Genomic DNA, 26,742 nt, shown 5'->3' with positions numbered 1-26,742 from the left:
TGGCCATTATTTGCCTTTGGGTCCCAATACTCAGATCCCCAAGTACCCAAAAAAAGCCCCGTGCAATTTCGTATCTTCGCCATGTCCAGCAGCAAACCCAGGCCCTTTCCGCGTCATCGACTCCCATGACTCTCCAACTTTGCCGTCATGGGCTGAGCCAATCCCAGCCAACATCCCACTAAGGCAGCGCTGGCTCCGGGGCTGCAGAGCGGTACGTACATACGGATAGAGCCGTGGGAATACCGCTTTTGACAGTGAATACCATCAATCACTTGAATAAGCTTAAGGGAAGCTGAAACTTCCGAGGCTTAAGCCAAAACTCTCTGGAAGAAACCGCATATCCTGTTAAGCCACAGTATTCAACTGCAGTCCTTGTAAATCATGAGATTGTACCGAGGGATGTTTCGGGACGTTGCAGTCGTCGACGCACACCGCAAACTACCATGCTTAAAAACCATCCGCATCCTGGGAAGTGTCACGCTCCCGAAGCGCCCCGATCCCATCCTCACCCTAACGTACCCTACATACGCGAGTGCATGAACGCATCCTCTCAAAGTCAACTGCGCACCCAAACCCCGACCGACTTTTCTCTCGGTGGAGACCGGTACCGACGTCCCGTCTTCTACCGAGTCTACCCATATCATTCGGGATCCGGAGAGGCTCAATCGCCGCTGAATAAGATCTATCAAAGTTAAACCACACAAGCAATATGTACTATGCAACAATGCCCGAAAGTCCGCTATTTCCTGCCGAAGCTTCTATACACCAATTAACCCTGTCGCCTGAGTAAAAAGCTAATCCGATAATTTTTCGTGCAAAGTCTTTTTAGTGACCTTACGCAGGGTTCATCCAGCGCGGGTGCAGTGCTGATCTCGTGCTCAAGGCCACTACGTAATTTGAGAAGGGACTTCAAAGCAACTGAATTAGCCGAGACTCGCCAATATTACACACCCAATGGTCTTTTCTCCGCTATGTCTACCTGGAGGTAGGAGGGAGCGTGGCAGCAAATTCACAGTGGGGAAAACACAATATAGGTATTTTGAGGCTCATGCCATACAACGCGGTAATTCACGCTTGTATAGTAGCATTTTTGTGCGGTGGTTTAGCGGCAGAAAGGGATAAAAACTAATAAGTTATCCACTTCATTAACTTACCCTAGAGGAAATGCACAGAATATCGTCGCACAGGCGACCTTGCAAGGCCAGCCCGAAGCTGCACTAGACTACGCGTATGAGGTCGGATGGATCTGCGGTTTATATCTCCTAATAGAAAGGCATCCCATGGCATATAATACCGTGTCGATCGCAGGAATTTCCGCTGGGAAGGCTTCGATAAGGCCCACGGCAGCCCGGTATCTGATGGGGTGGAAGACGGAGGTTGGACAAGGATCGTAGCGGCAGTCAAAATAGAGTTAGACAGAAATCTTTTAAAATAAAGACAACGAATTAATTGGCTCATACAATAGGTCTCGAGCTCTCCAGGTCTCTCTGACTTCAAGGAAATAAATCTCCAAAATTAAAAGAAAACGCGATAATTCCTTCCCTCTTTCTGCAGCCATCTCTCCCTTTTATCCCCGAGATGTCTCAGCTAACGACCGGCTAGACTAGTTGCCTCTAACCGCCCGTGACAGTGTCTGGCTTTTCCAAGGGCTCGATAGATTCGGAGAAGTTGATGGTTTTGGAAGTCTTCGGACCACGGGACGTCGGCTATCTCTATGAACTCGACCCAAGGATTTAACGCCATCGATCCCCTCGACTTGCCTCACCTGGTCATCAGTCAATTCGACCGTCCAGCTCTCAATCCTGTCATTCCAGTGCCTTTCCCTAACCTTGTCGCTGAGAAGGACCTCGAGGGACGCGCTAATTGCCTTGCACTGATCCTGGTTGTCGCGATCCACGGGGTAGATTTTGTAGATGCCTTCTATAACAATGCTCTTTCTTCGCCGCTGTTTTTCTTGATGTGCAGGAATCTCAAACTTGACAATGCGAGCAATGCCACCATAGTCCTCCAACTTGGTGACTTCACTTGGCGAGGCTTCGACTGTCCAAGATATCAACTGCTCACCGACATCTGCCCGAGGGTGGAGGTCATGATTCTCGACAGTTGACTTGATGAAGTTGGCGGCTGCAGAGATATCGGTGCCTTCTTTGGGAAACATGGTATAGAGGTCTTTGCCAGGCTCGGGGGTTCTTTCACTTGCAAGTTCATGTTAGCGGTAGTTGACAATGGGACTAGGACCAAGAGAAGTCAGGGTAGAATGAACATGTGGAAATTCATCTTGAGCGTTCGTGAAGAAGAGTGATTGACTTTTGGCAGCTTTGAGTTATGTCTCAATTGGCCTTTCTCCGAGGGGGTATACTGAGCTATATATGTTGAAAAAAGGCCTTTCATGTCCTGAACCGTGAACGTACCTAGATTGGACGCTTGTCGTTGCGGAGGCATCTTGGTTAGAGGACATGATAGGCACGAAGCTTAGGCGTATGCGCTCCTGGGTCGGTTTGAATACTCGGGTGTTACTCTTGAAGGCAGAAGTGCCTGAGTAGATGATGACTTGGACGCGAGTTCAATGTGTCTCAAGTCTTCGGGGGGCCTCGTCGGGTAGAAGTTGCACGGAGGAGAGAAAGTTATACGAGGAGGCAGAGGAGTCTAGTCTTATAGCCGCTGGGAGGCGAAATAGTCTCTTAAGATGCATTAGGTCTAAGTCTTTCTTACTGCACCAGAGAGTTTATTAATTGACCTTATAGCTATAAATATGATGGAGCAATAGGTCCTTGGACCCCTTCCACACTGTATTCCCAGTGATGGGATTTGAAGAAACGTTTCATCCTCCGCCGGCCTGAATAGGTAGAATGCAAAGACACAAGTACACAGTTAGAGAAATGCTATAGCCTGACACATCGGAAAATACATCTTGTGCTATGCTTTGGGATCCTCAAAGGCAAAATGCTTCCACAAAATTACCAAACTTTAATTGTTATTGCCCAAAGAGGGCCCGAAGCTTCGTAACGCATTTAAAGACGGCGGTTTTCTTGCTACCATTCGGGATCTCGATAGAGGTTGAATTGCTGCTGAATGAGATGCATTTAGGTGAAGTCATATAAGCAATATATTATCAGGAATAATTCCGAAAGTCTGCCACTCTCTCCTAGAGCTTCCTTATATCTATCCACTCTGCGCCTCAGTGAAAAGCTAATTCGATGACTTTTTGCTTAAAGTCTTTTTTACTGAAGTTATGTAGAGTTCATCTAGCATAGGGCGGGTTCTTGTGGTACCAAGATTCCAGGGTGTAGAGAATGCTGCTATGCTCTCGAGACGGGTAACATATATAGGCGCCAAGCCGATAAATACTTCTGGACCGAACTTTCCCTTTTGCAATTCAATTAGAAGGACAAATCGAGTACCTCTCCTATTCATTCTGCTAATCCCCGGTGATTACACTCCAGGGTCATGAATAAACGCTGCAATAAGGCCAATTATTTCCACGACCCAAAAACGGCCCAGACTCGAGCGGTGCCTGCGGTTCTCACAAACATCTAATCATGATTCGCGTATCATCTAGAAATGAATATTTTTTGTTCAACTTAGGCTACTAAATTGGATACGGTTTTGACTAGTCACGATGCTACACTGTGCGACTCAGGCTTTCGTCACATTTTCACACAACCCTCCGTGAGAGGCATTCGAAGGGGGAACACATGGAAACAAAGATCAGCATGTCCATGAACCAACACGATTGTATTATCTTTGCCACCCTTGCCGGCATTTAAAAGAGGGGAAGCTGTGATAAAGAGGTGCGAGTGGACTACGCCTTGTATTCATTACATCACGTTGCGAATTCGTAGTGTTGGTAAGTCAACCCCCAACGCCAAGCGGCCCGCGTATTGGTCTGTTGGTTGTTATGAAGATTGAACAGTAGAGTAGGCTGTATACCTGGGTAGGTAGGGCCGGGAGCAGGCAGTGGCACACGAACGGGCGAATCAATCTCTCGACCACCCAACAAAGCAATTCTTTTTTACTCAAACGGGGGGTTGGTTGCATCGCGCTTTCATTTCTGCACATTTGCAGCGCAGGGTTGGAATATGTTGGGTCGAAATTGAGACAATGGCGTCGTACCTTCTGATGTGGCCCGAAGTCTCACCGATAACCAACTTCTCACTGGTGTAACGATGCCACCCATCTCCCTGTCTCCTCGCGTCTTGCGCTCACGTTCTCCCCAACCCTCCGATATTCCTTTATCGCAAGACTCATTTCTCAACATGACTCCCTCCGATCTTACCGATCCGACCGACAGAAAAGCTCCAATCATCACGTCATATCAAGATCTAACAATCATCGAATCCTGGGACTCCGAGACGAACACACCCAAATCTGTCGCCTTTTATCACGTCACTTCCGATGAAGTAGTCTACTTTGGCCAGTCTTTCAAAATAAAAGGGAACTTACCTTTGCAGAGTTCACCGCGGCACAAGAGCCCGTGAATGACGATGAGATCTACCCAGAGGTTCCGATAGACGTCGAATTGACAATTGCACCCGATCACTGGGACGATGTTTCAGCGTATATCAAGAGGCCTGGCCTGGTTTCCTACGAGGAGATGAAGGGGACAGAGTTCATCCCCAAGGAAGTCTTGAATGAGACCCTTACTATGGAGCAAATCTCCAAAGCCTATCATCCCAACATTGTCGGATACTATGGTTGCCACGTTAGACATGGCCGCATTACGACCATAGTCTTAGAGCGACTTGACCAAACTCTGACAGAATTCGAATCCACGCCCGGTTTCCAACAGCTTGACAAGACCAAGTTTATTGCGGCACTCGAGTCAGCCGTGGATCATCTGCATTCGCTGGGGTTAGCACATAACGACATCAATCCGTCCAACATAATCGTCAAGGACGGGATGCCGATCTTGATAGATTTCGGGTCCTGCCAGCCTTATGGAACACGTCTGCAGTCACTTGGGACGTCTGGATGGTACGAGGAGTTGTTTTTCACATCCGAGAAGAAGCACGATACCTATGCTCTTGGGAAACTACGAGAGTGGTTTCAAGAGAAGGAGTTGAAGGCTGAGAAAACTGAGAAATGACATCGCTTGATAGAGAGCAACCAATGCGATCATCATGTGTTGTTGTACTGCTTTGATCTATCTCGTAGTGCTCGCTACGGGCGGTTAGGACTGGCGCTGGGATTATGTAGAAACCTCGTCTTTCTATCCAAGGCTGGTATAGTTACATGTTTTAACACACCTATTGTACAACCCGCCTCATGCTGTTTACATCTTCTTCTTGACCTTGAGCTTGTTGGACCCAACGTTGGCTCGGGCCGCCGTGCCCAGCTTGTGGATCTGCTTCCGTTTCTCCCACACGCCCGACCGTCCCTCCACGACGGCGATGATCTCCTCGGCTATTCGAGTGGGGAACTGCTTGCGTCCACTGCCCTTTGAGGGCTTCTTGTTGACCACGTCGAGGATCCACTGGAAGGCGATACGCCGGCGCTGTCGGACAGCGAGGGGCACCGGCAGTTCGAGGGCGCGGCCACCACCACCTGCGCCGGAGACGTTGCGGATCTTTAGGAGCGGCGCCACCGAGTCAATGGCGACGGTGATGTAGAGGATGGGGTTGAGGGGGAGGTGGGCGGCCGGCGGGGTTCCGGGCAGGAGGGGGAATTTCGGGCTGTAGATCGGCGCGGGCGCGGTTCGGAGAAAGTTCATGACGGTAGCCATGTTCTAATTCGCAGGTTAGCGGACCGTATGTCAATTTATTTTCCCGCAGTTGCACATACCCGCTGCGCAACGCTCAGCTTGCCGTCCCGCATCAGGAGTCGCGTGATCTGCTCCAGGACGGGGTGGTATCGCTTCTTCTGGTTGAAGCCTTCGGGCCACGGCCGCCTGGGAAGTCCAAACTTGTGCCCGGGGTTTTGCAGTCCGCCCTCCTCCTCCTCCTCCGCAACAAGGTCGGCTTCTTCTGCCGCTGCCACAAGAGCCTCCGCCTCCTCGGCAGGTGGGATCATGCCTTCGCGGTAGAGGGTTTCCTCCTGGGCCTGTGTCAAACCGCCCTCGCCCTGGCTCGTCACTGTACGACCGCCGTAAAAGAGTTGCTCGAGGGTCGCATCGTCCAGAGTTTCGACATTGGACTCGTTTGTGGAAGATGTCACCTGGAACCGTTCCCATTAGTCCCACACCTAGCGCAATGCCCAGTTTCCAATTCCTACCTCAGACTCTCCATTCTCAACAGGCGCACTGGAGGCACTGGCCTCCTTCGATTCCACTTGCGATTGGGGCTGCTCGGCGTTGTTGGAGTTGTCAATCGGTTTCGGCGGTTGCTTGTCTCCGTCGTTCGAGTACCATCGGGTTCGGGGAAGCGAGTTGACAAACGGCTCGGTTCGGGGGGCGATGGGTCTCGACCGAATTGCGAGAGCTCTACATGCGCCCCAGATCCTCAATCTTGGAGACATGGCTGAGCTCCGCGTCACTGGCAACGTCTTAGAGCAGGGTATTTTACAGCCTCGTGGCTTCGCGTGGTTGATGGGTAAATCCGTGATGAAAATTCCCCAGTCAGTCGAGCTCCACGGAACAGCAATATTCCGGCGTGCACAGCTCATCCATCCCACCATCGGGCTGCTTACATAACACGCATTGCACTCTCGTCGTCCAGTGGGGGTACCCAGGTACGTACTATAACGCCGATTCAAACATCTCGATCTCGATAAGACAGCGTTTCGGGACTTGAGGTGGAGGTTGCATCGCAGTGTCCTCGTGAACAGACCGTAACACGAAACCGGCAGTCACTTCCGAGCTTCACGCATTGCAGACGATCCTCGGCAGTTACCGATATGCTTTCCCAACCGTTCCGGGCGACTCCTAAATCCCCAACGTGTCAACCGTAGTACATTCTATTCAGCTGAATATGTCGCCGCGGAGGCTCGAGGCGTTCATAGTCTGGCACGCCGGACCGGGGTAACTAGTCGATGCTCCCCATGCGTCCAAGCCAATGGCCCCCTCCTACTAGGGGGCGTCGACCCTACCGCGTGTTGTTGGATTCACCGCATCTACGCCTCAGCCGTGGCTTGGCCAGTATTAGTGCTTTTTCTCATCCGCCCACCGGTCTGACTATTTCTGGTATAGGAACACCAAAAAAGAAAGCTCTGATGGCGGTGAGAAGGACCAATTGTTATCATCTGGAGTTGTTTGACCGGCGATCGCTTGTGCTCACCACCACGCCGGTCTGTGGCTGAACCTAAGGTGGGGGTCTGCATGCCTTGACAGCAAAGATACGCTGCGTCATCCCAATACTCCTTTGTCATAGCGGTGGTGTTTGGGTGGATGGGGGCCAGAAAGGAGCCATGTGACCGGCAGAGAAGGCGGTCATGGGCGAAACAGGCCTCGTCTTGCCGGCGACAGGGATGTTCCCGTGATTACTTCCATGTAATTTGTCACCGGCACAAAAATACCATTCACGTCACTTGTTTCGGATGACGATATTGTAGACATTTGGTCATTGTAAAGCAGTAATCGTAACATTGAAATCTCGAGACCGATGGCTATTGATCCCCTCTGTTTGTATTTGTGATTCTGTAGTAGTTCTTTCCCATGTCCTGTCCCCCCAGCTCCCAAAGCAATTGATCAAACACACCTGATATCCAACATTCAAGTAAGCTCTTCGAACCGAGGAAAAAAAAAGAAATTTGTAAATGTGTGGATGCCTCGACATCGACAGATTCCAGACCATTGTCTCAAGCTTGGTACCGCGAGGCACATCTTCTTCTCTGTTCTTCTTTTCCAGAATTGTGCTCCAGCAGCGTCTATGGAACGTAGCTCCCAGCCTGTTAGTGGAGATGTATCAAGCAATGCACCGATTCCATGGTGCCCGACTTTTTGGGTTCGCCATTGTCCCTTGGCCAACTCCAGATGTGAAACTCGCCGACGTAAAAAAGAAATGCGCAAAAGGAACCCGACAAACAGTAACTCCAGCCATAGATCAAGAGCAACATAGGTCTCAAGTTGTCAAATGTCCAAATCAAAACAATGCACTGTTAGCGTGTAGGAGGGGCCATTGTACCCCCCAGGGAGCCAGTGAGCCAGCATGATCTACCAGCCCCAAGATTGAATGGGGGAGCTGTCATTCGACGGCGTGGTCAGCCACGAGACGGCACACTCGGCAGCATCCTCTCGAGCATTGTTGAGGTTCTTGCCGTCGTACCAGTACCGGGCAGAGAGTGTCTTGCCGTGAACGGTGACTCTACTTGACCAAGCAGTGCGCCCACCTAAGTTGGTCAGAAGACATTCATGAGGTAAGGATGAGTACTGCAGGGCAACATACCACGACGGTCAGAGACGATCTGGAAAACTGGAGGGCGTAGTTGAGCATCGCGGCAAACCACTGAGATGCAATTAGTTTCATTGATCAGAGAAATAACGTGGTGGTGGTGGAGAAGCTTACACTCGAGCCGCTCTTGCCAGGGTCCGACTGCGGTAAGGCCTTGCATATCCATGGTGATGGTGAATGGAAGGCGAGATGTAAGACAGAATTGGTGTGTGATGGAATTCGAGCTAGGCTCTTGAGGTGCTGACGTCTAAAGTCGTGTACGAGAAGTTTGGAGTTGGTGGTGGTGGTAGTGGTGGTGGAGTTGGTGGTGATCAAGTCTGGATTGAAGAGTGCGGCTTGGCGACTTATAAGGTGAAGGCGAGCTGAATCGGGACGATTGAGAGGGTGCCTTGGGAGAGAGGTTGGGCGTGCGTGGGGTGTGAGAGAAGACAGCAACAACGGCAGCGGCAGAAGCAGAAACCCTGGAGATGGCAGCCAGCGTTCGAATGCCAGGTGGTCGTGTGTCTATCCGACGGGCCTCAGCAGTAGGACGAGGCACGCAAATAGACTGGCCCTGGGAGATTGGGTGGGTGATGTGGCAGCAGAGGATTAGGTACCGGCAATGGGGGGGATGTAGGCCGTTTACGCAGGGCCCGAAATGTTTGCCCAAAAAAATGCAGGACGGCTAGTTTTTGAATAGCTGAGCGGCAGGCTGCAGATTGCATCAAGGAACAGGAAGATTCGAGAAACAGGGAATCCAAGAAAAAAAAGAGTCGTGCGGGACGACGAGAGGGAGAGATGGGGAAAAAGGAGACTATCAGCCACAAGGCGCGACAAGCCTCGACGTGGGAACAGACGAAACGGCTTCCTCAAAAGAAGGAAAGAAGCCTTTGACTAGCAAGTAACTACGGCGTAACGAGGGTACAGACAGGTAAGGTACTTGGAGACTGGACCAGGGCATCAAGTTGCTTTTTCCCTCTTGCCCTCTTGCCCCTTGAGGGGAGAGGGTGGGATCTGGCACATCGGGTTAAGCTCGACAGCAGGCGGAAATCGAGTTGGGCGTGGGAGAGCGAAAGGCGAGAGGCGTGCGTGGAGTTTGCGTAGAGAAGGGCCGGGCTGCAGGGGCCGGCGGCCGGTGGCTCGGGAGCGGGTACGGTACGGGGCGAATGCCGTGGTGGTGTTTGGGGAAGGATCTTGGGCGTTGATGAGGCTCCCGAGGCTGGCAGCCGGGCTGTTGGTTTGCTGTTGGGCTAATAAGTTGGCGAGTGGCGAGGGCTTCGTGACGGCGACGGGGATGGGATGGGATGGAAGGGGCACGGAAACCAGCATGGGAGACGCCTTGATGCATTAGGGAGCGGGTGTGACGAGACGGAGACGGAGACGGGCACGGAGACGAGACGAGACGAGATGGCTATGGGATTAGGGATGAGGGATTGGGGAGCGAGGCCCGCCAGCCGTCCAGCCAAGCCATCCGGAGGAGCACTACACTACTCTAGTGTAGCGCTTTGCTTCTGTTCGCGCTCGCGCTCGTGGCCTGCCGTGGCCGTGGCCGTGGCCGTGGCCGTGGAGCACCAGGTGTGTAAGGGGAGAAGCGGACAGCGGCGGTACGAGCGAGCGTCCATGCGCCGCCATGCGGTAACGAGGAGCTAGGCCATCGTTTGGGAAAGGCTGGTTGCCGCTGGCGTCTGCTCCATCAGATGCAAAAAGCAATGACGGGGAGATGGTGTATTGCCGGTGTCTGGGTAGCCTGGAAGTCGGGGCACGGAGCGTGGAACATGGGGCATGGGGGTGGTCCATGGGATATGGGACTGGGGCTGGGCTGGACCACTTGCACGCGAGGAGCCACGACGGTGGACAATCTGGACAAGGAGCAGGAAAAAACAAAGTGAGGCTGACGACCAAGAAGGAATTGACGACAGTGCGCGTGAGGCGTGAGGGAGACGCGGGTATCATGGAGAGAGAGAAGAGAGGCGAGAAGGGGGATATTGAGACAGAAGGAAGTTTCTAGAGACACGCCTTTCATACCTGCTCACCACGACACGCCTTGAACACACGCCCTGGAGGGCCAATTGGTGCGGGTTGGGCACGATGATGATGATGATGATGACGACGATGTGTAGAAAAGAGTTTCTCAGTTGTTTTGGGACACCATGTCGTATGTACGCAACCACCAACCGCCGTCTGACGCAGGCACCGCCGCAGGCAGAGTGTGACAAAAGTCATTTACAGCGAGCGTGTGTGTGTGTACGACATGGAGAACGAGAGTGTGTGCATGGAGCGTGTTGGATGGGTGCAAGACCAGCCAGTTTACCAGGGCCATCTCGAGCTAGCTGGATTGGATCCTCGGTCGTCCACCCACCCGGCCAGTCTTCAGCTCGGGGCGAGATGACGATGGCCACGTCAAGCGCGTCCAAGGCACAGATACGGCGCGGTCAGGGCGAGCTGAGCAGGGCATGTCGCCTAACCAGCCATGACGATGCCAACGCCCGAAGGTGGAAATTCGAGAGGAGCCACGACCAAGACACCTCATTTTCCAATCCACCGCGGCGAAACCATTGAGACCGGACAACAATTGAGAAGGGGATTAAAAAAAAAAAAAAGTTCACCAAACGGACCTTGCTTCTTTTCTTTCCGAGCACAGGGTGGAGTGCGATCAGCATTGCCGGATACAACCTGTCGCCGGGATCTTTGGTTGTGTGGGGGAATGGCACCCGCTATCTTCGCCCGGGTACAAGGCTAGCTCCAGCGCACACTAAGCTCGACGGCGCATGTATTTCGTAGATTTATATCCGCTCCGCTCCAGTCGTTTGTGTGCCACTGGGGTTTGCAATTGTAGCTCGCTCGCTCTAACTAACTGGGAACCGAGAGGCAGGAACTTGGTCCGATGTGGTCCGGGATGGTGGGCCGGGAGTGATGTGCTGTTAGCGTATGTCGACGCACGAATTACTGTGCTGCATCCCCATCTGACAAGAGGTCTTTTCCGCTTCTCCATGGCGAGTTCAGTCAGTAGTGAGCCTCTAGTAGAGATACACTGCAGCCTCCAGACACAGTTCGGCGTGGGGACATGGGGGGAAGAGACACCACCACCTCCACCGCCGTCTAAAGCCCCCACGGGCCCCCCAACCAATTTGCGATGCTGTAAATTGTCTACTCGGTACCCGAGGTCTGTCTTATCCCTCGTGTGTGCTGTACTGTGTACTACTGCGTACGTGGTGCTGTACGTCGTCGATAGTCCACCGTCTAAGCGCGTCTTGCGACAGGCAGTTGGCATTTATCCCCCGGAGGCGCTCCCAGCGGCGAGGACAACAGGGGTGGGCGAGGGCAGGCATGCGGATGGATGCGCCATGGGGCGGCCTGCTGGTCGCCAAGGCTTATGATTTGAACCTGGAATGCATAGGCTGGGGAGTGCGCTTCCGGCAGGTGCCGGGTTCGTGGTTGGCTTGATTCACCGAAAGATCACGGGTTGCCGCTGCTTTGGTCTGTGTTTGCTTTTTCTCCCTTCGCCATTTGCGTGGCCCGGTTGTTGTCTCATCCTCTGCTTCCCTTCCGGCGGTGGGCGGCCTGACAAGCCTGACAAGGGGCCAGCGCTCGACTGCATTCCACATTCCACACCATGTAGCAGAGGTCAATGGCTGATTCCCAACCGGGAAACCATGCTTGCGAACGGCTACGATGCCGGTACGTGCGGTGTGCGTGCTTGAGTGCGTGCGTGAGGTAAGCTTGTTCCCCAGACCCGCCGCGTTCCGGACGATGTTGCCAAACTACCGACCACATGCGTATCATTTGCTCCAGGATGCACGAGGGCACCCCGGGGCTGGGAGACAAAAACTGTCCGCAGATGATAGGTCGGACCTTGCAGCTTCTGGAGGGCGTGGAGGCGTGGAGGGCCACTGGAGGATCCCACACGTTTGTTCTGGAATCGATGAACCACCGCCAGCGGCGCAGAACACACACGACCTGTTGCGTCTGCGCCCGCGTCTATTCGTACTTGTCTCTCCCAACACGCCCTCGTATCGTTCTGGAGCCACGCTGTCTCGCCCTGCCCTGCCCTGTCCCGCCGTGGCAAGGGGTCAATGGACGGGATCGCCAATCGTGCGAATACAAACACCGCCCTCCCAAACGACAAACCTACAGCAGCCACGGACCAGGCCGAAGCTGACGCTGCAGGGCATCAACACATGCAGGCAGCTGAGTTCACGTCATTGCCAGGCTCTGCGCTGTCCGATGCGAGGCGACGACGGGAACGGTGCGAAGCAGTGCCTCACTCACCTACCCGATGGACGCTCTCGTCAGCTCGACGCACGCAAGCACACGCAAACAATGCGACGAGAGATGAGGCGAGATGAGGAGTGTTGCACCGATCGGGAGCCCACATGATGCTGCCTTGGCTTGGGCTTAGATGCATTCAATCGAGTTGTCACCGGTCCTGACCGGTCTGCCTCTGTCATGTCAGTTGCCACGGACAGAGCCCCATTCCGATGCCCACTCCCCGTTTCCACGTCGTTTACGGAGTAGCTCCGTCATATTTCACCGTGGGCGCGACAAGCACCGATCCACCAGCCTGCGCCAGATCACCTCTGCAGGACCGGGGATGCCTGATGAAACCCGAGCGGCGTAGCAGCTGCCGACGTCCGTCTCTGCTTGTCTGCCCCAGATGCCTCCAACCTTGGCAATCCGACCGGTCGGGCACCTAACACGCCCTAAGTTATCGTTGCCTTTCTTTTGGCTTCAACGGGTCTCAGAGCCGTTGCTGACCGTTGCGCAGATGCCGTCGTGGACTTGCTCTGCCCCAGACCCTCCCTCACCGGTCTGGGGGCGTGGGTCCTCGATGTCAAAGCACCGGTGATCTGACTATCCCGATGCCCTTTTCTGCGCTTGCCCTGATGAATCGCCTCTGGTAATGACAGTGTCTGACCTCTGTGACACAGTTGGGCCGTCGAGCGCGAGGTTGAACTCTGCAGGCCTCCGTCTCTGCCGACTCCCGGCCTCATGACTGAGCCCAATTCCATCCTCGGGGCTATGTATATCATCGATGGGATTCCATCATCCATGTCGGTGTTTATGTGACACGGGAGCTAAACTCTGCCACTCCCATCCCGCTTGTTGTCACCGATGATCGGGCCCTAGCCAGCAAACCAAGGAGAGCTACCCATCCTAAGCCCAGCGGAGCAGCGACATCCGAGGACGGCCTCGGCGGTGATGAGCAGGTTGGGAGCCGTCAACATGCCGAGACACTCTCACACGACTGGGCCTGCTGATGCCGCGTCCCCGCCGGAATTGTTGAGATCGACTTGACGCTGCCGTCCATGCGGCACTCCTTGCGCAACAATCCAGTCCCGATACCGCTGTCATTAGTTATTGGTGCGGGCATGTTGGCACAGAACAAAAGCAATACCTGATACGGGTCTCAAATGCTTTTCTCTGCGCCGGCTCCACTCGAAGCCCGGTTCCCTCCGTCCTCGCTCTCGTCGCTGTGCGATGGTCATCGAAGCTAGCACCTGAGCCTGGATGCTGGAGAGTCGCTACCAACACCAATCTTTCATCTGGTATTATTTATTACTATGCCTAGATGCCCTAGGGAGTCCCGGAGATGCAAGATGCCCTGTTCCACGACACGGGCACGCGGCCAAATACGCAGCCAAAGACCCCTGAAGCCCGCACCCACTCCAATCCTGGATCACAGATCCCTAGCTGCAGATCAACCCCATTCTCCCAGCAAACCTGCATTGCCGGCAGGCGTAGGACTAGCCTGTAGTGAATGTTCCAGTTACACCGTCAAGTAAGCAAACCAAGCCCGCCCCCGCCAATATTTATAGTGCCATGTAGGAGATACGAGCGGTAGGCAAACATCAATAGCGCTATGGAGACGTTAACAGCATGGCAAATTGGGAGCGAGCGCGAAATGGGGGCTGGGGTTTGCAAAGGACAACTGCATCAAACGCGTTGACCCCAATATCACTCCCCGAGGCATGTTGTCCGATGTCTCAGGTCCTAGTGCATAGGTTTCACGAAACGCCTCCATCAGCACTGAGCAAAACAGGCTCATCTTAGAGTCCTCTTTCCTCGAAGAGGCGGTGGGAAGCAGCCACAATCCATCTACAGTAGCGTTGTTTGCCCGCAAGTCTCAGTCTCGCAGTGGTTGCCTTCGAGGAAGCTCGTAATCACCACCCCCATCTTCGCCCTAGTGTCGTCCAGGCGTCCGATACTCATTTTCTCTCCAATGTTCGATGCGGCTCAACTTAGTTAACTGCACGTGTATCCGAATTTGAACTTGGGCCAGTTGACATTGGACTTGTGCTATTGGTCTACTGCATTGACCCCCCAAAGAAAGCCGTGCCATGAAATCTAGTCTTCCCAAAAAGAGCAAACATATCACTAGTGCCATCCGAACCCCATGACCTTGTTTACTCTTCTTTTCTCGCTCTTTTCTCCTTTCCGGAGGTTAGTAACAAGCATAGAAATAAATTGCAAGTGGCGGGGAAAAGAGATCGCCGTTAGACAGCCTCCAGTTCATGGACATTGCTCTACTTCCACCAAGCATTGACCTAGTGAGACCTCAGGTGTCGTGGTAATCCATGATGAAAAATTATTATTCATGTCACACACTCCCAGAACCTGATTCTGCCCTAGTCGCTACTGGCGTACTACGAGAGATTCTTTATATGCGGGGCTTCAACAGCATAGAGCCCGGACCCGATCCATGGGAAGACGATGCACTGATGGAGTACTTTACGTTGTGCATATTAATCAGCCTGGACCGGAAGTTTGGCATCCACGCCGAGAAATGTGTCAACTCCCTGGACCCCTTGAGGGCCACAGCTTGTCATTATTCGTAGCCGAGATTGCTGATAAGCTTGAAGGTGCACGAGCGCACCCGAGTTTGACTTTAAGGTTTCGCTCAAGCACTGATGCAGCTAAGATCGCTTGAGCCCCAGCAACGATGAACCCTGATGATCTGATATTGTTCCATATACAGTGGTGAGTTGTAAAGAGATTTAAATTGAACTTCAGGGGGAAGACTAAATTGTGCCTACCTATCACGGCCATTTCCTGACTTGGCTATTAATCATCACAATCGAGAACTACCATCGACGCGTCAGGAGCGATGCCACGATGTACGAGCGCTCAGTCACGAAATTACGGTCCTTTTGTAAATAGGTGATGAGCACCAGCCTCTTGGTATAAATAAAAATTTAAACCATTGCTTCTTTTTAGATATGCCAGAGAGGACGGGCGGAAAGGGGTCACCATCGTCAAGATTGACGGCAAAAAAAAAAAGTCGGCGACATCACGAAGGAAAAACGAGTGTCAAGGGCAAAAATAAGAGTTGCGGCTTGTGTGGATTGAACACACGACCTTCAGATCTTCAGTCTGACGCTCTCCCAACTGAGCTAAACCCGCTCTTGGATGAATTTAGGCGACCAAATACTAGCCTAAGAGCTACTCAACGCCGCTAGTGGGCCGCTCGAATGATCAATTGCGTGAAATCGCAATTGGACAATTAAGAGAAGAAATTACGAAGATGCTTCCGTTATTTTTGTACCTACTAGTGTTTCCTACATTTAGGAGATGACTCTCTATAAATCATGAATCACTCCGACCATTGACTCATTCACCCGTCCAGCACGGTTGGATCACCACACAGCTGACGATCGATTCGCACCTCAGAACTGTTTGGAGCGTCCGCCCGATTTTTTCTGGCTTCATGCTACACGATCGTAGGCCACCTTATTTTCGCTGTAGCCCCGTATGCACACCTTGAACTTAGCTAGAAAGTCGGAAACTCTCTGCTCGTAAGGCGACGATGAACCTACCCCTCATGCTGAACAGGATCCGAATCTAGAAAAAGCGGGTGACCTGGGACCATAAAATAGAAGCTGTCTCTGGAGTAAAAAAATCTCTATTATGGTTGCAATAGCTCGGGCTATCTCGTGTTATTGGTTTTCGTGTCCCACTATTAAGAACCACCAACCTACTGTTGGAGTGCTTTTCCATTACTATGTGCCAGGGTGTGTGATGAGTATCTTCTGTAAGATATACGTAGGAGCCTACTGATAATACACAAAATGCCTTATTGGGCATTAGGGACATTGTACAGCTTACAGCGCGGCAGCGATATCGCGTGCATACTGTCCTGTAGGCAGGCCATTACACCTTACTCTTGGTGTTGAGAAGCACCGCGACGATGAGACTATATCTGAATCAGCTTCATCTACGAGATTTGGATCTGGATAACAAACCCATATAAACCCAGGACTTCTCCGAAAATCAGAATCAAGATCATGCCGACGTAAACTTTAGACTGCTCCATATATGCGCGAACGCCATGATCACCCACGACGCCAATGCAATAGCCCGCACAGAGCCCCGTTAGGCCGACAGCGATACCACATCCAAGATGGAGGAATCCCCTTTCTGTGTTAGCGGACTTCTTTTGGAGTGCCCGACGTCAACAAAACGTACGCATATAGGCTGTAGTTTGGTTCCGAAGGTGAAGGGGGCCGGATCTCTTCAACGATGAGGACCGAGACCACAAGTGAATAGACTGCTATGATCCCAGACATGACGACCGGCATCAGGCTCTAAATGAATTTAAAATATGGCCTGGCATATAATGGGGAACGTAGTGCTCGATACCTTCATGACAAGATCCGGTCGCATAATGCCCACGCCGACAATGGTCATTCCAGATTTACAAGTTCCGTAGGCGGCGCCAATACCTACAAACAGTCTTAGCATCCGCCGAGTGTGAGTGAGAATCTAAGAAGCGGAATACGTACACCCGAAAATCATCGCTATGGCAATTCCAGCCTACTCCGCATCATATTAGCACTCTATCAACGAACAGACGCAGCGAAAGTCCGCAAACTCACCATGCCGATGAACGGCGCGAAGCTGGGGGTCAGCTCAGATTTATACATGGTAAAGGAGTGCGCAATTCTGGATTTAGAGATATCAATTTAGTGTAGAGACTCGGATCTGATGCTGATTGCGACCTGATCATGGGGACGGAAAGTGTGGGGAATACAAGTTGATGCGAAGGGCTTATACTTGAGTAAACTGCTGCCTCCGCAGGCAGCAACATATTATTCCAATCTCAGCCACGGGTAAATGCTCCGCACTCAGGTCAATATTACTGCTTATGGATAACCCCGAATGGCAAAGCCACTGCTGAATATATTAGTGACCTTCTGATGTCTCCTGCGATTGGACCGACGCTCGCTATTAATAGCCCTCGATGGAGCAGTTCTCAGCTAACATCACTCAGACAAAATGAGGAACTCGGTGGTCTCGTTTTCATAAGTTTTAACACATCTCGTCTCAGAAACTATTCCAATCGATGATACTCATCCAGTCCTCAATGTTACTAGGTTCCTTGAGTTGTGTCTCGTTGGCAAGCAAGTCGCGCCAATCCGGGGAGTTCTCAGGGACCAGAACCCCATTTCCCTGCAAAAGTTGCGAGATGCATCCGTCGTACTCTTGATGAAGCTCTTGAAAAACAGTGTGCACCGACTCCGCATTAAGCCAGTACTCGGCTAGCGCTTCAGCCAACCGTAGGAGCCTCGCCAACCGTCCCAGGGCATCAACAGCCACGGAGTGTGTCCCAGTAAGCATGGCGCCTCGTATCTCCGTCACTATCTGGATGCCCGCAGCTGTTACAGCACTGACTGCTGTGAAATGACACTGCTTCAAGCTACCCAGCGCGGCAAGCTGCTCAAAGAGAATAACGATGGCCTGAGCAGCCACAGAGCAGACTGACTTGCTGCTGGGCTCGCTATAGGAGTTTCTATGCAGGTATAGAAGAAGAAGGTTATAGTGGATTCGTAATTGATAAACCCACGGGTCGTTATCTTTGCCAGCAAATATGCCGGGCCGGAGAGACCACATTCCGAGTTGGGCGTCAATGCTGGCAACGTTGGATCCTGCCCTTGTTGACGGAGCATTTTCCGCGATAATGTCCAGTCCAATATAAGCCAGATCGACCATGGACTTTAGAAACCCGAGACTTGGGTCGGCTTCTGAATGCGATGTTTCTGAAGTCATGGTGTCTGACATTGGTGTCCCCATCTCAGAGCCCAGAGAAATCGGCAGCTGGTCAATTTCTTCGGGACGGATCGCATTTGGCCTACCGGTATCTAGCGAGGAAAAGACATCGCAGACGAAGGCAGACCACCAGGAAAGTTTGAAGTGCAAGCTGTCTTTGGCTGGTAGAGCTGTGCCACGCCGATGCGCTCCCAGCCCACACCCAATTCTAGAGGCGACACCTGCCCAATAATAAGGACCGCCAGTTACCGTATCGCCATCACCGGTGAACCAGGTGAATAGAGTGGCCGCTTGCATGAGATGAGTGCGATCCGTTTCGTGACGAATATGAAACAACATGCTGGCTCGGCGAAATAAGATGCTCTTAATCCAATGCCGATTTCTAGCAACGAAGGGATGCGAACATGCATGCGCCCCAGCCATCATAACGGACTGATATAGAAGTAGAGGTGGCTGTTTTCCCGATTCTTGATCGCCACTTAGGAAGTCATCTTTACAGAGGAATGGTAGAAACGGGTGGATGTGCTCGAAGTAGGCAGCTACCAGAGCGTCTCGGATGTCTGGTTCGGGCACTGACGAGACATCTGATAGTAAGTTCTGCGGGGATGTGATCCCAAATACATCCGTATTTGGCTTCCAGGCTTTGCTTTGGCGGATAGGAGGGTACGGGTAGTGCAAAAGCTTCCGGCCTGTGTCCTGTTCACTGGCGCTATCCAGATTGAGCAGTGGTTCTATTTGACCAAAATCGTGCCCTGGTTCATTTGAAGGCAGACAGGGCGTAGATGATCGAGGGAATGGCTTGTGAAGATCCACGAGGTGGGCAATGTTTGACGCGGCAGTCCCGACATACGCAATGCGGAGCTTGTCCAGAGAGTCAAACACCGCCCAACTGCTATCAGTAATGCCGTGCTTAAAGAAGCGCGCTAGCCCACTGCGGGCCAGTTGCTCTTGTTCAGAGTTGCAAGTGGTGTCGTCAATGACTTCCCCCTGAGAATTGCTCCGTAAGGGAGGTTCGTGGTTGGAGTTGTCCCTGTCCTCAAGTTGGTAATGCGAGGGCACTCCATGGGGCTGAGTTTGTCGTGAATCTGTAAAGATCCTTCTAGCTGCTGGCCATTTTGTAGTGGACCTATCTTGCCGTCAGCTCTATCAGCTCTATTTTAGGATTCTTCATGTGTCGCATCTGAGGCTCACCGGCATTCCGTTCCACTCCGGCGACACGCGGAGCATGGCCCGGTTGCTTGGAAGGCGATGTTACACCTAACCTTTCGACGCCTGCAAATGTCGCATGCTGTCCGCTGCTTTCGTCTGGGGTAATTCTCCATTGGTAGGAGTGGGGGAATATGAATAGAGTCGAATAATGAGGGAGATCAAACGTGAACAGGGAGCACAGCGTGTTCCGGTTCTCATGCCAGAACGCATATTGGGGAGAGCCACCTATAAACGGACGATGCTTTCTATTTACGAATGCCCATAAAATCTATTCTAGCTCCTCCATCATGCGTGACGCCCTTGCCTATCAACTTGCCAAAGAGGGAAGATTAAGTAGAAAGGTGGAGGAACTGAATGACCTCTGGTATGCCTACTCGGGACGATTTTCGCGGGGGCGTCAAGATGTGAGGGGTCAGCGCCACTGGCCCAATAAGTTGCCTATTCGAGCACTTGAGGCGACTGCGGCTAAATTAGGGTCTAGCGTCGTACAATAAATAGAACAATATCTGTACATGCTTCAGACGAGATGGTGGACGGTGATTAACTTAACGGGTGGGAAAGAGATGTCAAAACTGGATGCTAAATGCTTGCAATGCTATTAAACCCGGTGCCCACTAGTAGTATGGCACATCCACCTCTTGAGCAAAAGAGCACCTTGAGAAACACGCGATACCGCTCAAGGTCAAACATTCACATTTGTGGAGATGCACCTGGTTGAGTGTTACTTTTTCCATTGATCAAATCTTGCCTAAACTCCAAACAATGGATCTGCCCATCCATGACCAAATGCTGGTTCCGAAGCTGGATCCATTTTCTTCTTGTACATGTTTTCTGGCCCACCTACCAAGGCGGTCTTCCATGCTTAATGATACATCTCATCTCATCAATATTCAACGAGGCCCCGTTCAAGTTGCTTCACCTAATATGGTGTGTTGCCCTCCTCCAACAAAATAAGTAGCCGAAGTTTCTCAACCTTTTCCATTGCATCCTCAAGTAGCTGGAGCCGCTTATCGCAGCGACTGCGGTTCTTAACCCGGCAAGATTCTGCACAGTACTTGAAGGAGATGGAAACTCGCTTGGTGAGGTGTTTGACGAAGCCGTGGTTTTCTTGGTCGAGTGCGGTCATCTCCCTCTCGCGTTTACAGTGCATGCCTTCCTCGTTGGCATGACACTGGCGGCGGACAATGGTCGTCATTTTGCGGGTCGTCTTTCTGGCTTGATGAACAAGTTCTGCAAGTTCAGTGGTGTTGAGGGGAGATTCATTGGAGATCGTAGTCATAGCGTCGCGAGTCTGGCGGAGGCACTTGATGACGCGCTCAATGTCGGCATCCATTTGTTCATCCATGGCGGTGTATTGCTTAAAAAATTCCTCGTCTGAAGAGGCGTCGTCGAATGTGTAGATAAATTCGGAGAGAATGGTGTCACCAGAAAGGTTCTTGGTGGTGATAGAAGTCGCAGCGACAGCGGCAGTAGACATGTGGAGTGATGGTTGTTGGAAGTGGTTTGACTGCAGTCTGAGAGTGACTACTGTTGACAGTGCCTTGACTGGAGTTTGAGAGTGATGGTTGATGAAGGTGTCTTGACTGAAGTTTGAGAGTGATGGTGGGTCAAATTCAGTGCTGAGATTTGCGAGAACTTGTGAGAGTAGAGAATATGTGAGGAAGATGGATTTCAAGACGCAATGGGCAGGAAGAGGGATCTTTATACTTATTCCCTGGCCGAAAACCACAACGGTTGAAGCTCTCGGGAGACTGCAAACTCAGATTCGTATGTCAAGGTGCCGCGAGAGAAGGCCTTGGAAGGCTTCATGAGCATAGAACATCGATCAAGGTAATTTATGAGTGCCGTTGCATGCCGGGAGCTTCAGACCTCAGGGTTTCTCGGATGTGTAGGTTCACGAGGATCCGCATGGATTTTGATCGTCGTTTGGGGAAGTGTCAAAGAGGTGACGATGGAAGGAAATCGAGCCTGAGCAGATGCAACTAGGTTCTGAGAGTAGCAGTGCTCCGGGGAAAAGACAGAGGAAATGAAATGTAGTAATTGGAGACGGGTTGAAAGGTGAAATGAAAGTGAAACGAACGAGTTCATTGACAGTCGATGCTCCAGAATGGGTCGGGTGAATGGGGGAACGGGACTAATTGTGCAACCCAATCTCACCTCCTTCAAAGACAATGAGGTCGCTCCTGCAACCAAATTGAGTACGCGGCGACGAATTAGGAACCCGGGCTTCCGATATCGGATTAGAGCAACTTCAGTCTGCGAATCCGACCGACAGTTTGCGCATTCCTCCAATGAAGGCAACTGGCTGCAATTGCGGCCCAGGCTACTAAGCTACGGAAGGGAATCCCAATCTTGCGTACCGCGCCTTTCGAAAAATCAGGCCAAGAGAAACTTCATAAGACCCTAAGCAGATCTAGAGCTTGCCCAATTTCCAAAGCACATTTATTCGTCCTGCATGTGGTGTTCAGAAAACATGCATCGCTGGACGAGTCTACTCATTCTTCGGCGGACAATCAGAAGATCATGCGTAAATAATAACGCCCTAAACTACTATTGAGCTTCTCGGGTTCCTTATTTAGGTAGGTATCTCCAAGGCATTCCGCTCCGACCTCCTTCAATAACTTCCTTCCTCACCCTCCAATAACTCCTTCCTCACTCTTCAATAACTCTCCCCTCACCTACCTTCAGCCAACCACCCACAACCTTGGACGAACTTCTTGACACCTTCAACTACACTCCTGAACCATGCGCAACGATCTTCTTCGGGTCGTCGAAGACGCAGACATCATCCAAGCCCGGGAGGCTGCGGCCATCAAATGCATCCTGATCGAGAAGAAAAACGACCCCGTCCTGTACCGATGCGTTGTCGACAGACTCCGCCAGGCCAATATCGGGAGGTACCAGAATTGGTCCGACTGTCACCTTTCCAGGCAGTTCTACCACTGGACCGCAACGGCGGCTGACGAAGAACGACCGTGTCTCGAGTTTTTCCTCACGGTTCATGCTGCTCACAAGTTCCTCTCGCATCTATCGACCGACAAATTTGGCCAAGAAGTCAGGAAGCGCCAATTGCTGCGATGGGCCGTGGAGCAAATTCTACCACAGCCAAGCGAGTCGGAAACAGAAACACCCGGTCCGATCAAGAAAGAAAAGCGCAACGACAAGCAATCCTTGGCCCGGACTGCAGCCACTCCCAGCTCCCAAGAGAGCTGCGAAAAACCCCTCCCGTCAGTCGAACAGTACAGTCAACGACCTGGTCAGAAGTCAGCCACCAGTCGTTCATTCCAAGCGACTCCACGGCTGGCTTCGCCTTTTCTCTCTGGCTCGTCATTCAAGAGACAGGCAGCTTCTGATTTCGAAGAAGAAGATGACGCCAGTCGACCGTACAAGGTTGTCAAAACTCACCACGAGCCGCGACGAGCCAAGATACCCACAACGGATGCTGCAACTCAGACCACCGCGGAATACACACCGGATATGGTCAGCAAGGTTGTTGACACGATCAAGCAAGCTTTTGGAGACGCACTGGGCCAACAGACCCGGAGTCTCACCGACTTCCTCCCCACGGCAGTGAGGCAAGCTTTCCGACAGGACGTTGCCGATGAGGTTACACGTCAACAGCCCGTCGACGTGGTTCAGCCTCGAGTGATGCGACCAATGGAACCCGAGATGGCACTGGCACGACCAACATACCCGACCTACGTGTCTCCCGTACGCGCTCAACCTCAGGTTTACGATGTGGTGGATTATCCATACGATGTTCGCCAGTACGAAGACGTCCGCACAATTGGGGGGCGAGGGGGAGGCAGAGGGGTGACGACCATCATGGCCGCGGACTTGGATCGGTTGGTGGGCTTGGAAGCCTATCGTATCGTAAGGGGACAAGAGCAGCGCGGACTCTGAGGTGCAGTATTACGCACAGAAGATAAAAGTTCTCCAGAGGGGCCAGACGTCTCCGCTAGCTAGATATTGTGAACAACTACGACTGAAGTCGCGGCTGCGCCTGTGATCCACGGGCTCAGTGCATTTGCTATTGGGAACAGTTTAGCCTCGAATAAACACGGATAGACTCAGTTTATGATCCGAAAAGTGCCGACATTGTATGGCTGACCACAGTCCTCGGGAGAATGAAGTAGTGAAGAGGATGCCGTCCACAAAGGTGCGCAAATTACCCGGGTATTCTCGCATACCTTGTAGTATTTATGACCCCGACGAGTAGCTTTTCTCCACCGCCATTGTTGTAATATAATAAGGAGTTAGGAAAAGATTCAGGAGCAAGGAGAGGAGGCGAGTCATGGAGGTGTTCATTGCATAACAAAAACGTCTATAATAACTTCTACCGCTCTCATCCCAATATTCCTCTACTGTCAGTCCAGCCCATGTTAGCGGAACTTAAGACATGATACCCCCTGCTCCCCAATCGACTTCCCATTAATATCCAACGTCTGCAATCCTGTATTTTATTAACCCCAGACATCCTCCAACCATTTATTTCCCTTCTTAGCCGATTCGGCCCAGCTGCGAGCCTCGTCATCGCTCCATTCATTTTGTTTCTTCATAGATTCCTCCACGACGTTGCCAACCTCTCTGGCCATGGAAGCGCGTCCGCAAATGTAAACGCTGGCACCCTTTTCAAGCAGCTCGCAGACATCTTTTTGCATTTCCCCAACCCGGTCCTGTACATAGGCCTTGGGCGCACCATCTGCCCTCGAAAAGGCCGGAACGATCTCGAGAAGGCCGCCCAGAGCAGCTGACGCCTCAGCCAGCTCCTTGCTGTAGAGGTAGTCCTCGTCAGGGCTTCGGCACCCAAAGAACAGAATCATGCGACCGACGGGCTTTCCGATGGCCTTGAGACGGGCTCGCTCGAAGATAAAGCCGCGGAAGGGGGCCATGCCGGTACCAGCGCCAACCATAATCAGGGGTGTGGCCCCAAGGGTAGGAAGTTTGAACTGAGATCGACGGATGCAGGCATACACCTTGTGGCCCTCCAAAGAGCCCCCAGGACCTGATAGAGTGTATGTGGGCAGCTTAGCTGACTGGGTGGTGATGCCGTTAAGGGAGTTGGATAGGGAGTAGAGGTAGTTGGTCGTCACACCACGGACTTCGGTGGATGGGTCGGCTGCGAGAGGGGTATTGTCAACACCAACGGTGATGGCAATTCTGCGAGCCGACACAACGCTAGAGGAAGAAATGGAGTAGTACCGTGGCTGGAGCTGTGGAAGAGTCTCAACAACGTAGGATAATGGTAGGTCTTTCCAAACAGCTCCAGGCGCTACCAGTGAAAGCAGACGGCCGAAAGTAATATGGTTCTTCGCCATGAATGCAGCATATCCGTTCTTATCTTTGCCTAGCGACGAGAGCAAACCCGCAGCCTTTTGGTGGGGGGCGAAACGAGCCAATTGCCCGACAATTTCTCGAGAGACTGGAGCACTGACTTCGAGGTAGTGACGGAAGAGAGCCGAAAGGTTAGTAGGGCTTGGTATCTTGACAGCTTCCCCCTCCTCCAAGGGCTGGAGGAGAAGGGGCTTGTCGGCTCGGTCCTCAAGCCCCATGGCCGTTAGGAGGAGCTGCACCTCGTGGTCTGGATTGATAGGGTAGACGGCCAAATGATCACCGGTTCCGTAGCGGAGCTCGGGGTGGTTGCTGATGTCGAGCTCCATGTGAATACAGTTCCTGTTGGGAGAAACATAGAGCTCTTTAGAGCTCTGCACAGTCAAAGGTCGGATGGGCGAGTACGCCTTGACAACCCTGGCAGGACCATTGCGATGCTCAACCGGCTCACCGAGGTTAAGGTCGATGAGCGTGAGGGACTCGTCTTCGACAATCTTGATACCGGGAGTGTAGGGAATGTCTTGCTCCTTGAAACCGAGCTGCCCCAGGAAGACTTCGTAGAGGTCGTCCTTCCAAGCGAGGAAATCTTCTTCAGTGCCACCGTTGGCATCATTGGCCTTGCCAACGGGCATCAATCGCTGAGCACCCGCTTTGTCAAGGGCATCAGTAACAACATCGATCACTCGATTATAGTATCTGTAACTGGTGTTCCCTAGACCAAAGGCCATGTAGCGCAGGTGGGGTAGTTTGAGATCAAAGGGACGCTTGTGAAGCCATTCCCAGAGCTCCGCCGTGTTGTCGCTGGGGTCGCCCTCACCGTAAGTGGAGATGATAAAAATAGCAAGCTTGGTCTGAGGGATGAGTGCAATGGTTTCTGGGTTATAGTCGCACAGATCTGCACACAATGTCTGCAGGCCAAACCGGAGGTGACACTCTTTGGCCAGCCGGCTCGCAAGAGTCTCGCTGGTTCCGGATTGGGATCCCCAGAAGATGGCAACATCTTTGCCCTAATACGAACGTATTAGTAGAATGATCTGGATGGACTTTGGATATTTTGATATGAGACTCACAGACTCCTCGAGCTTCTGGGCAATATTGCGAGTTGCCTTGCCGCCAGCGCCAGCGCCGCCTCTGGGTTCCATTCGTTGGTACCAGATGTGGTGATAGGGATTGGGTTTGTTCCAGGCAACACCATTCAGCATATAAGCCACAGAGGTCACGCCGACAGCAGCCAGAGCGACGACATCGGCCGCTGTCTGGGGAGGTCCTAGCTGGACTAGCTTAGAAACAGCATCTGTGCTAAAAACGGTGGCCATGGTTGCGAAGAAAACGAGATCAGAACCACCAAAAAATTGGCAGATTTATGGAGTCTGGTTTTACAAACTTCCAGAGAAGGGTACTGGGGCTTGATATTTCATGTCCGGCTCTTCGCAACGAAACTAGTCACGATATTGACGATAACCCCACGTGCAAGGCTGGATCCGAAGATGGAAATGGCCTCCGCCTGCGAGCAATCTTTCACATGTTAGCTGAATCCGGGTGGCTGCGGACAATCAATTTTCGCTAGATCGAATACGCGCTGTTGGTTTCGCCAGGACTTGGGGTTGATCAATCGGCCGATGTTGCCTCCTTGGAGCGGCTCAATTGGGATATTGCCTCATCCAGATATCCAGAAGAGGAAACTTCCCAAATGAGCCAGACCACAACCCAAGAACGGATGGTCCCAACCGCGCGCGCCGCCAGACGAACTAGCAATGCACTTGCATGCAAGAACTGTGGGGGTAATGCGGGGGATGGGGACGAATGCGAGCGATTGAGGAGGCTTGTTGGTTTCGAGATGTCGCCGCGATGATTC

General features: G+C 52.2%; 11 protein-coding genes and 1 non-coding gene across 12 annotated transcripts; 4 read left to right on the top strand and 8 right to left on the bottom strand.

Moving 5' to 3' along the window:
• Positions 1-1,603: 1,603 nt before the first annotated feature.
• BGZ61DRAFT_474967 (uncharacterized protein) lies at positions 1,604-2,158 on the bottom strand (the record flags this gene model as incomplete). The annotated part of the gene is made up of 1 exon (XM_046248624.1): positions 1,604-2,158. The coding sequence occupies one exon, from the start codon at positions 2,156-2,158 to the stop codon at positions 1,604-1,606; it is 555 nt and encodes a 184-aa protein (XP_046107362.1).
• A 2,000-nt stretch (positions 2,159-4,158) lies between these two features.
• Positions 4,159-5,581, top strand: BGZ61DRAFT_446181 (kinase-like domain-containing protein). The gene has a single exon (XM_046245188.1). The coding sequence runs from the start codon at positions 4,595-4,597 to the stop codon at positions 5,084-5,086; it is 492 nt and encodes a 163-aa protein (XP_046107361.1). The 5' UTR covers positions 4,159-4,594; the 3' UTR covers positions 5,087-5,581.
• On the bottom strand, positions 5,273-6,453 carry BGZ61DRAFT_345559 (ribosomal protein S7 domain-containing protein; the record flags this gene model as incomplete). Its single annotated transcript, XM_046239803.1, has 3 exons — positions 5,273-5,725; positions 5,782-6,153; positions 6,211-6,453. The coding sequence occupies 3 exons, from the start codon at positions 6,451-6,453 to the stop codon at positions 5,273-5,275; spliced, it is 1,068 nt and encodes a 355-aa protein (XP_046107360.1).
• Positions 6,454-6,582: 129 nt separating this feature from the next.
• BGZ61DRAFT_446178 (uncharacterized protein) lies at positions 6,583-7,497 on the top strand. Its single transcript, XM_046245187.1, has one exon. The coding sequence runs from the start codon at positions 6,967-6,969 to the stop codon at positions 7,231-7,233; it is 267 nt and encodes an 88-aa protein (XP_046107359.1). The 5' UTR covers positions 6,583-6,966; the 3' UTR covers positions 7,234-7,497.
• Positions 7,498-8,086: 589 nt separating this feature from the next.
• BGZ61DRAFT_529556 (uncharacterized protein) lies at positions 8,087-8,490 on the bottom strand (the record flags this gene model as incomplete). The annotated part of the gene is made up of 3 exons (XM_046253419.1): positions 8,087-8,262; positions 8,319-8,378; positions 8,439-8,490. The coding sequence occupies 3 exons, from the start codon at positions 8,488-8,490 to the stop codon at positions 8,087-8,089; spliced, it is 288 nt and encodes a 95-aa protein (XP_046107358.1).
• Positions 8,491-11,701: 3,211 nt separating this feature from the next.
• BGZ61DRAFT_179297 (uncharacterized protein) lies at positions 11,702-12,846 on the top strand. Its single transcript, XM_046237669.1, has one exon. The coding sequence runs from the start codon at positions 11,976-11,978 to the stop codon at positions 12,678-12,680; it is 705 nt and encodes a 234-aa protein (XP_046107357.1). The 5' UTR covers positions 11,702-11,975; the 3' UTR covers positions 12,681-12,846.
• Positions 12,847-15,631: 2,785 nt separating this feature from the next.
• BGZ61DRAFT_t73 lies at positions 15,632-15,704 on the bottom strand. The gene has a single exon. It is a non-coding gene; the product is annotated as a tRNA-Phe (tRNA).
• A 507-nt stretch (positions 15,705-16,211) lies between these two features.
• BGZ61DRAFT_385096 (vacuolar ATP synthase 16 kDa proteolipid subunit 2) lies at positions 16,212-17,291 on the bottom strand. Its single transcript, XM_046242719.1, has 6 exons — positions 17,177-17,291; positions 17,084-17,114; positions 16,941-17,023; positions 16,767-16,885; positions 16,544-16,714; positions 16,212-16,494 (listed from the first exon to the last, which is right to left on the bottom strand). The coding sequence occupies exons 1-6, from the start codon at positions 17,222-17,224 to the stop codon at positions 16,452-16,454; spliced, it is 495 nt and encodes a 164-aa protein (XP_046107356.1). The 5' UTR covers positions 17,225-17,291; the 3' UTR covers positions 16,212-16,451.
• Positions 17,292-17,624: 333 nt separating this feature from the next.
• Positions 17,625-19,669, bottom strand: BGZ61DRAFT_346059 (fungal-specific transcription factor domain-containing protein; the record flags this gene model as incomplete). The annotated part of the gene is made up of 2 exons (XM_046239842.1): positions 17,625-19,473; positions 19,539-19,669. The coding sequence occupies 2 exons, from the start codon at positions 19,667-19,669 to the stop codon at positions 17,625-17,627; spliced, it is 1,980 nt and encodes a 659-aa protein (XP_046107355.1).
• Positions 19,670-20,373: 704 nt separating this feature from the next.
• Positions 20,374-21,129, bottom strand: BGZ61DRAFT_569029 (uncharacterized protein; the record flags this gene model as incomplete). Its single annotated transcript, XM_046256018.1, has 1 exon — positions 20,374-21,129. A coding segment is annotated over one exon (654 nt), but the record flags the coding sequence as incomplete, so codon positions are not given.
• A 1,172-nt stretch (positions 21,130-22,301) lies between these two features.
• BGZ61DRAFT_569026 (uncharacterized protein) lies at positions 22,302-23,459 on the top strand (the record flags this gene model as incomplete). The annotated part of the gene is made up of 1 exon (XM_046256017.1): positions 22,302-23,459. The coding sequence occupies one exon, from the start codon at positions 22,302-22,304 to the stop codon at positions 23,457-23,459; it is 1,158 nt and encodes a 385-aa protein (XP_046107353.1).
• A 560-nt stretch (positions 23,460-24,019) lies between these two features.
• Positions 24,020-26,203, bottom strand: BGZ61DRAFT_346365 (uncharacterized protein; the record flags this gene model as incomplete). Its single annotated transcript, XM_046239872.1, has 2 exons — positions 24,020-25,894; positions 25,958-26,203. The coding sequence occupies 2 exons, from the start codon at positions 26,201-26,203 to the stop codon at positions 24,020-24,022; spliced, it is 2,121 nt and encodes a 706-aa protein (XP_046107352.1).
• Positions 26,204-26,742: the final 539 nt, after the last annotated feature.

Source organism: Ilyonectria robusta, assembly GCF_021365365.1.
Source record: "Ilyonectria robusta strain PMI_751 chromosome Unknown BGZ61scaffold_5, whole genome shotgun sequence".
NCBI lineage: Eukaryota > Fungi > Ascomycota > Sordariomycetes > Hypocreales > Nectriaceae > Ilyonectria > Ilyonectria robusta.
Note: the sequence above shows the minus strand (reverse complement) of the source record. Positions and strands in the feature narration are given on the sequence as shown.

Bases quoted from the DNA above. Each gene is read 5' to 3' on its own strand.
- BGZ61DRAFT_446181 (XM_046245188.1), top strand. From the start codon at position 4,595: ATGAAGGGGACAGAGTTCATCCCCAAGGAAGTCTTGAATGAGACCCTT.
- BGZ61DRAFT_446178 (XM_046245187.1), top strand. From the start codon at position 6,967: ATGCTCCCCATGCGTCCAAGCCAATGGCCCCCTCCTACTAGGGGGCGT.
- BGZ61DRAFT_179297 (XM_046237669.1), top strand. From the start codon at position 11,976: ATGCCGGTACGTGCGGTGTGCGTGCTTGAGTGCGTGCGTGAGGTAAGC.
- BGZ61DRAFT_385096 (XM_046242719.1), bottom strand. From the start codon at position 17,224: ATGTATAAATCTGAGCTGACCCCCAGCTTCGCGCCGTTCATCGGCATG. The intron at 17,115-17,176 runs GTGAGTTTGCGG...GATGCGGAGTAG, and splicing joins TCGCGCCGTTCATCGGCATG to GCTGGAATTGCCATAGCGAT. The intron at 16,715-16,766 runs GTACGTTTTGTT...TAACACAGAAAG, and splicing joins CCAAACTACAGCCTATATGC to GGGATTCCTCCATCTTGGAT.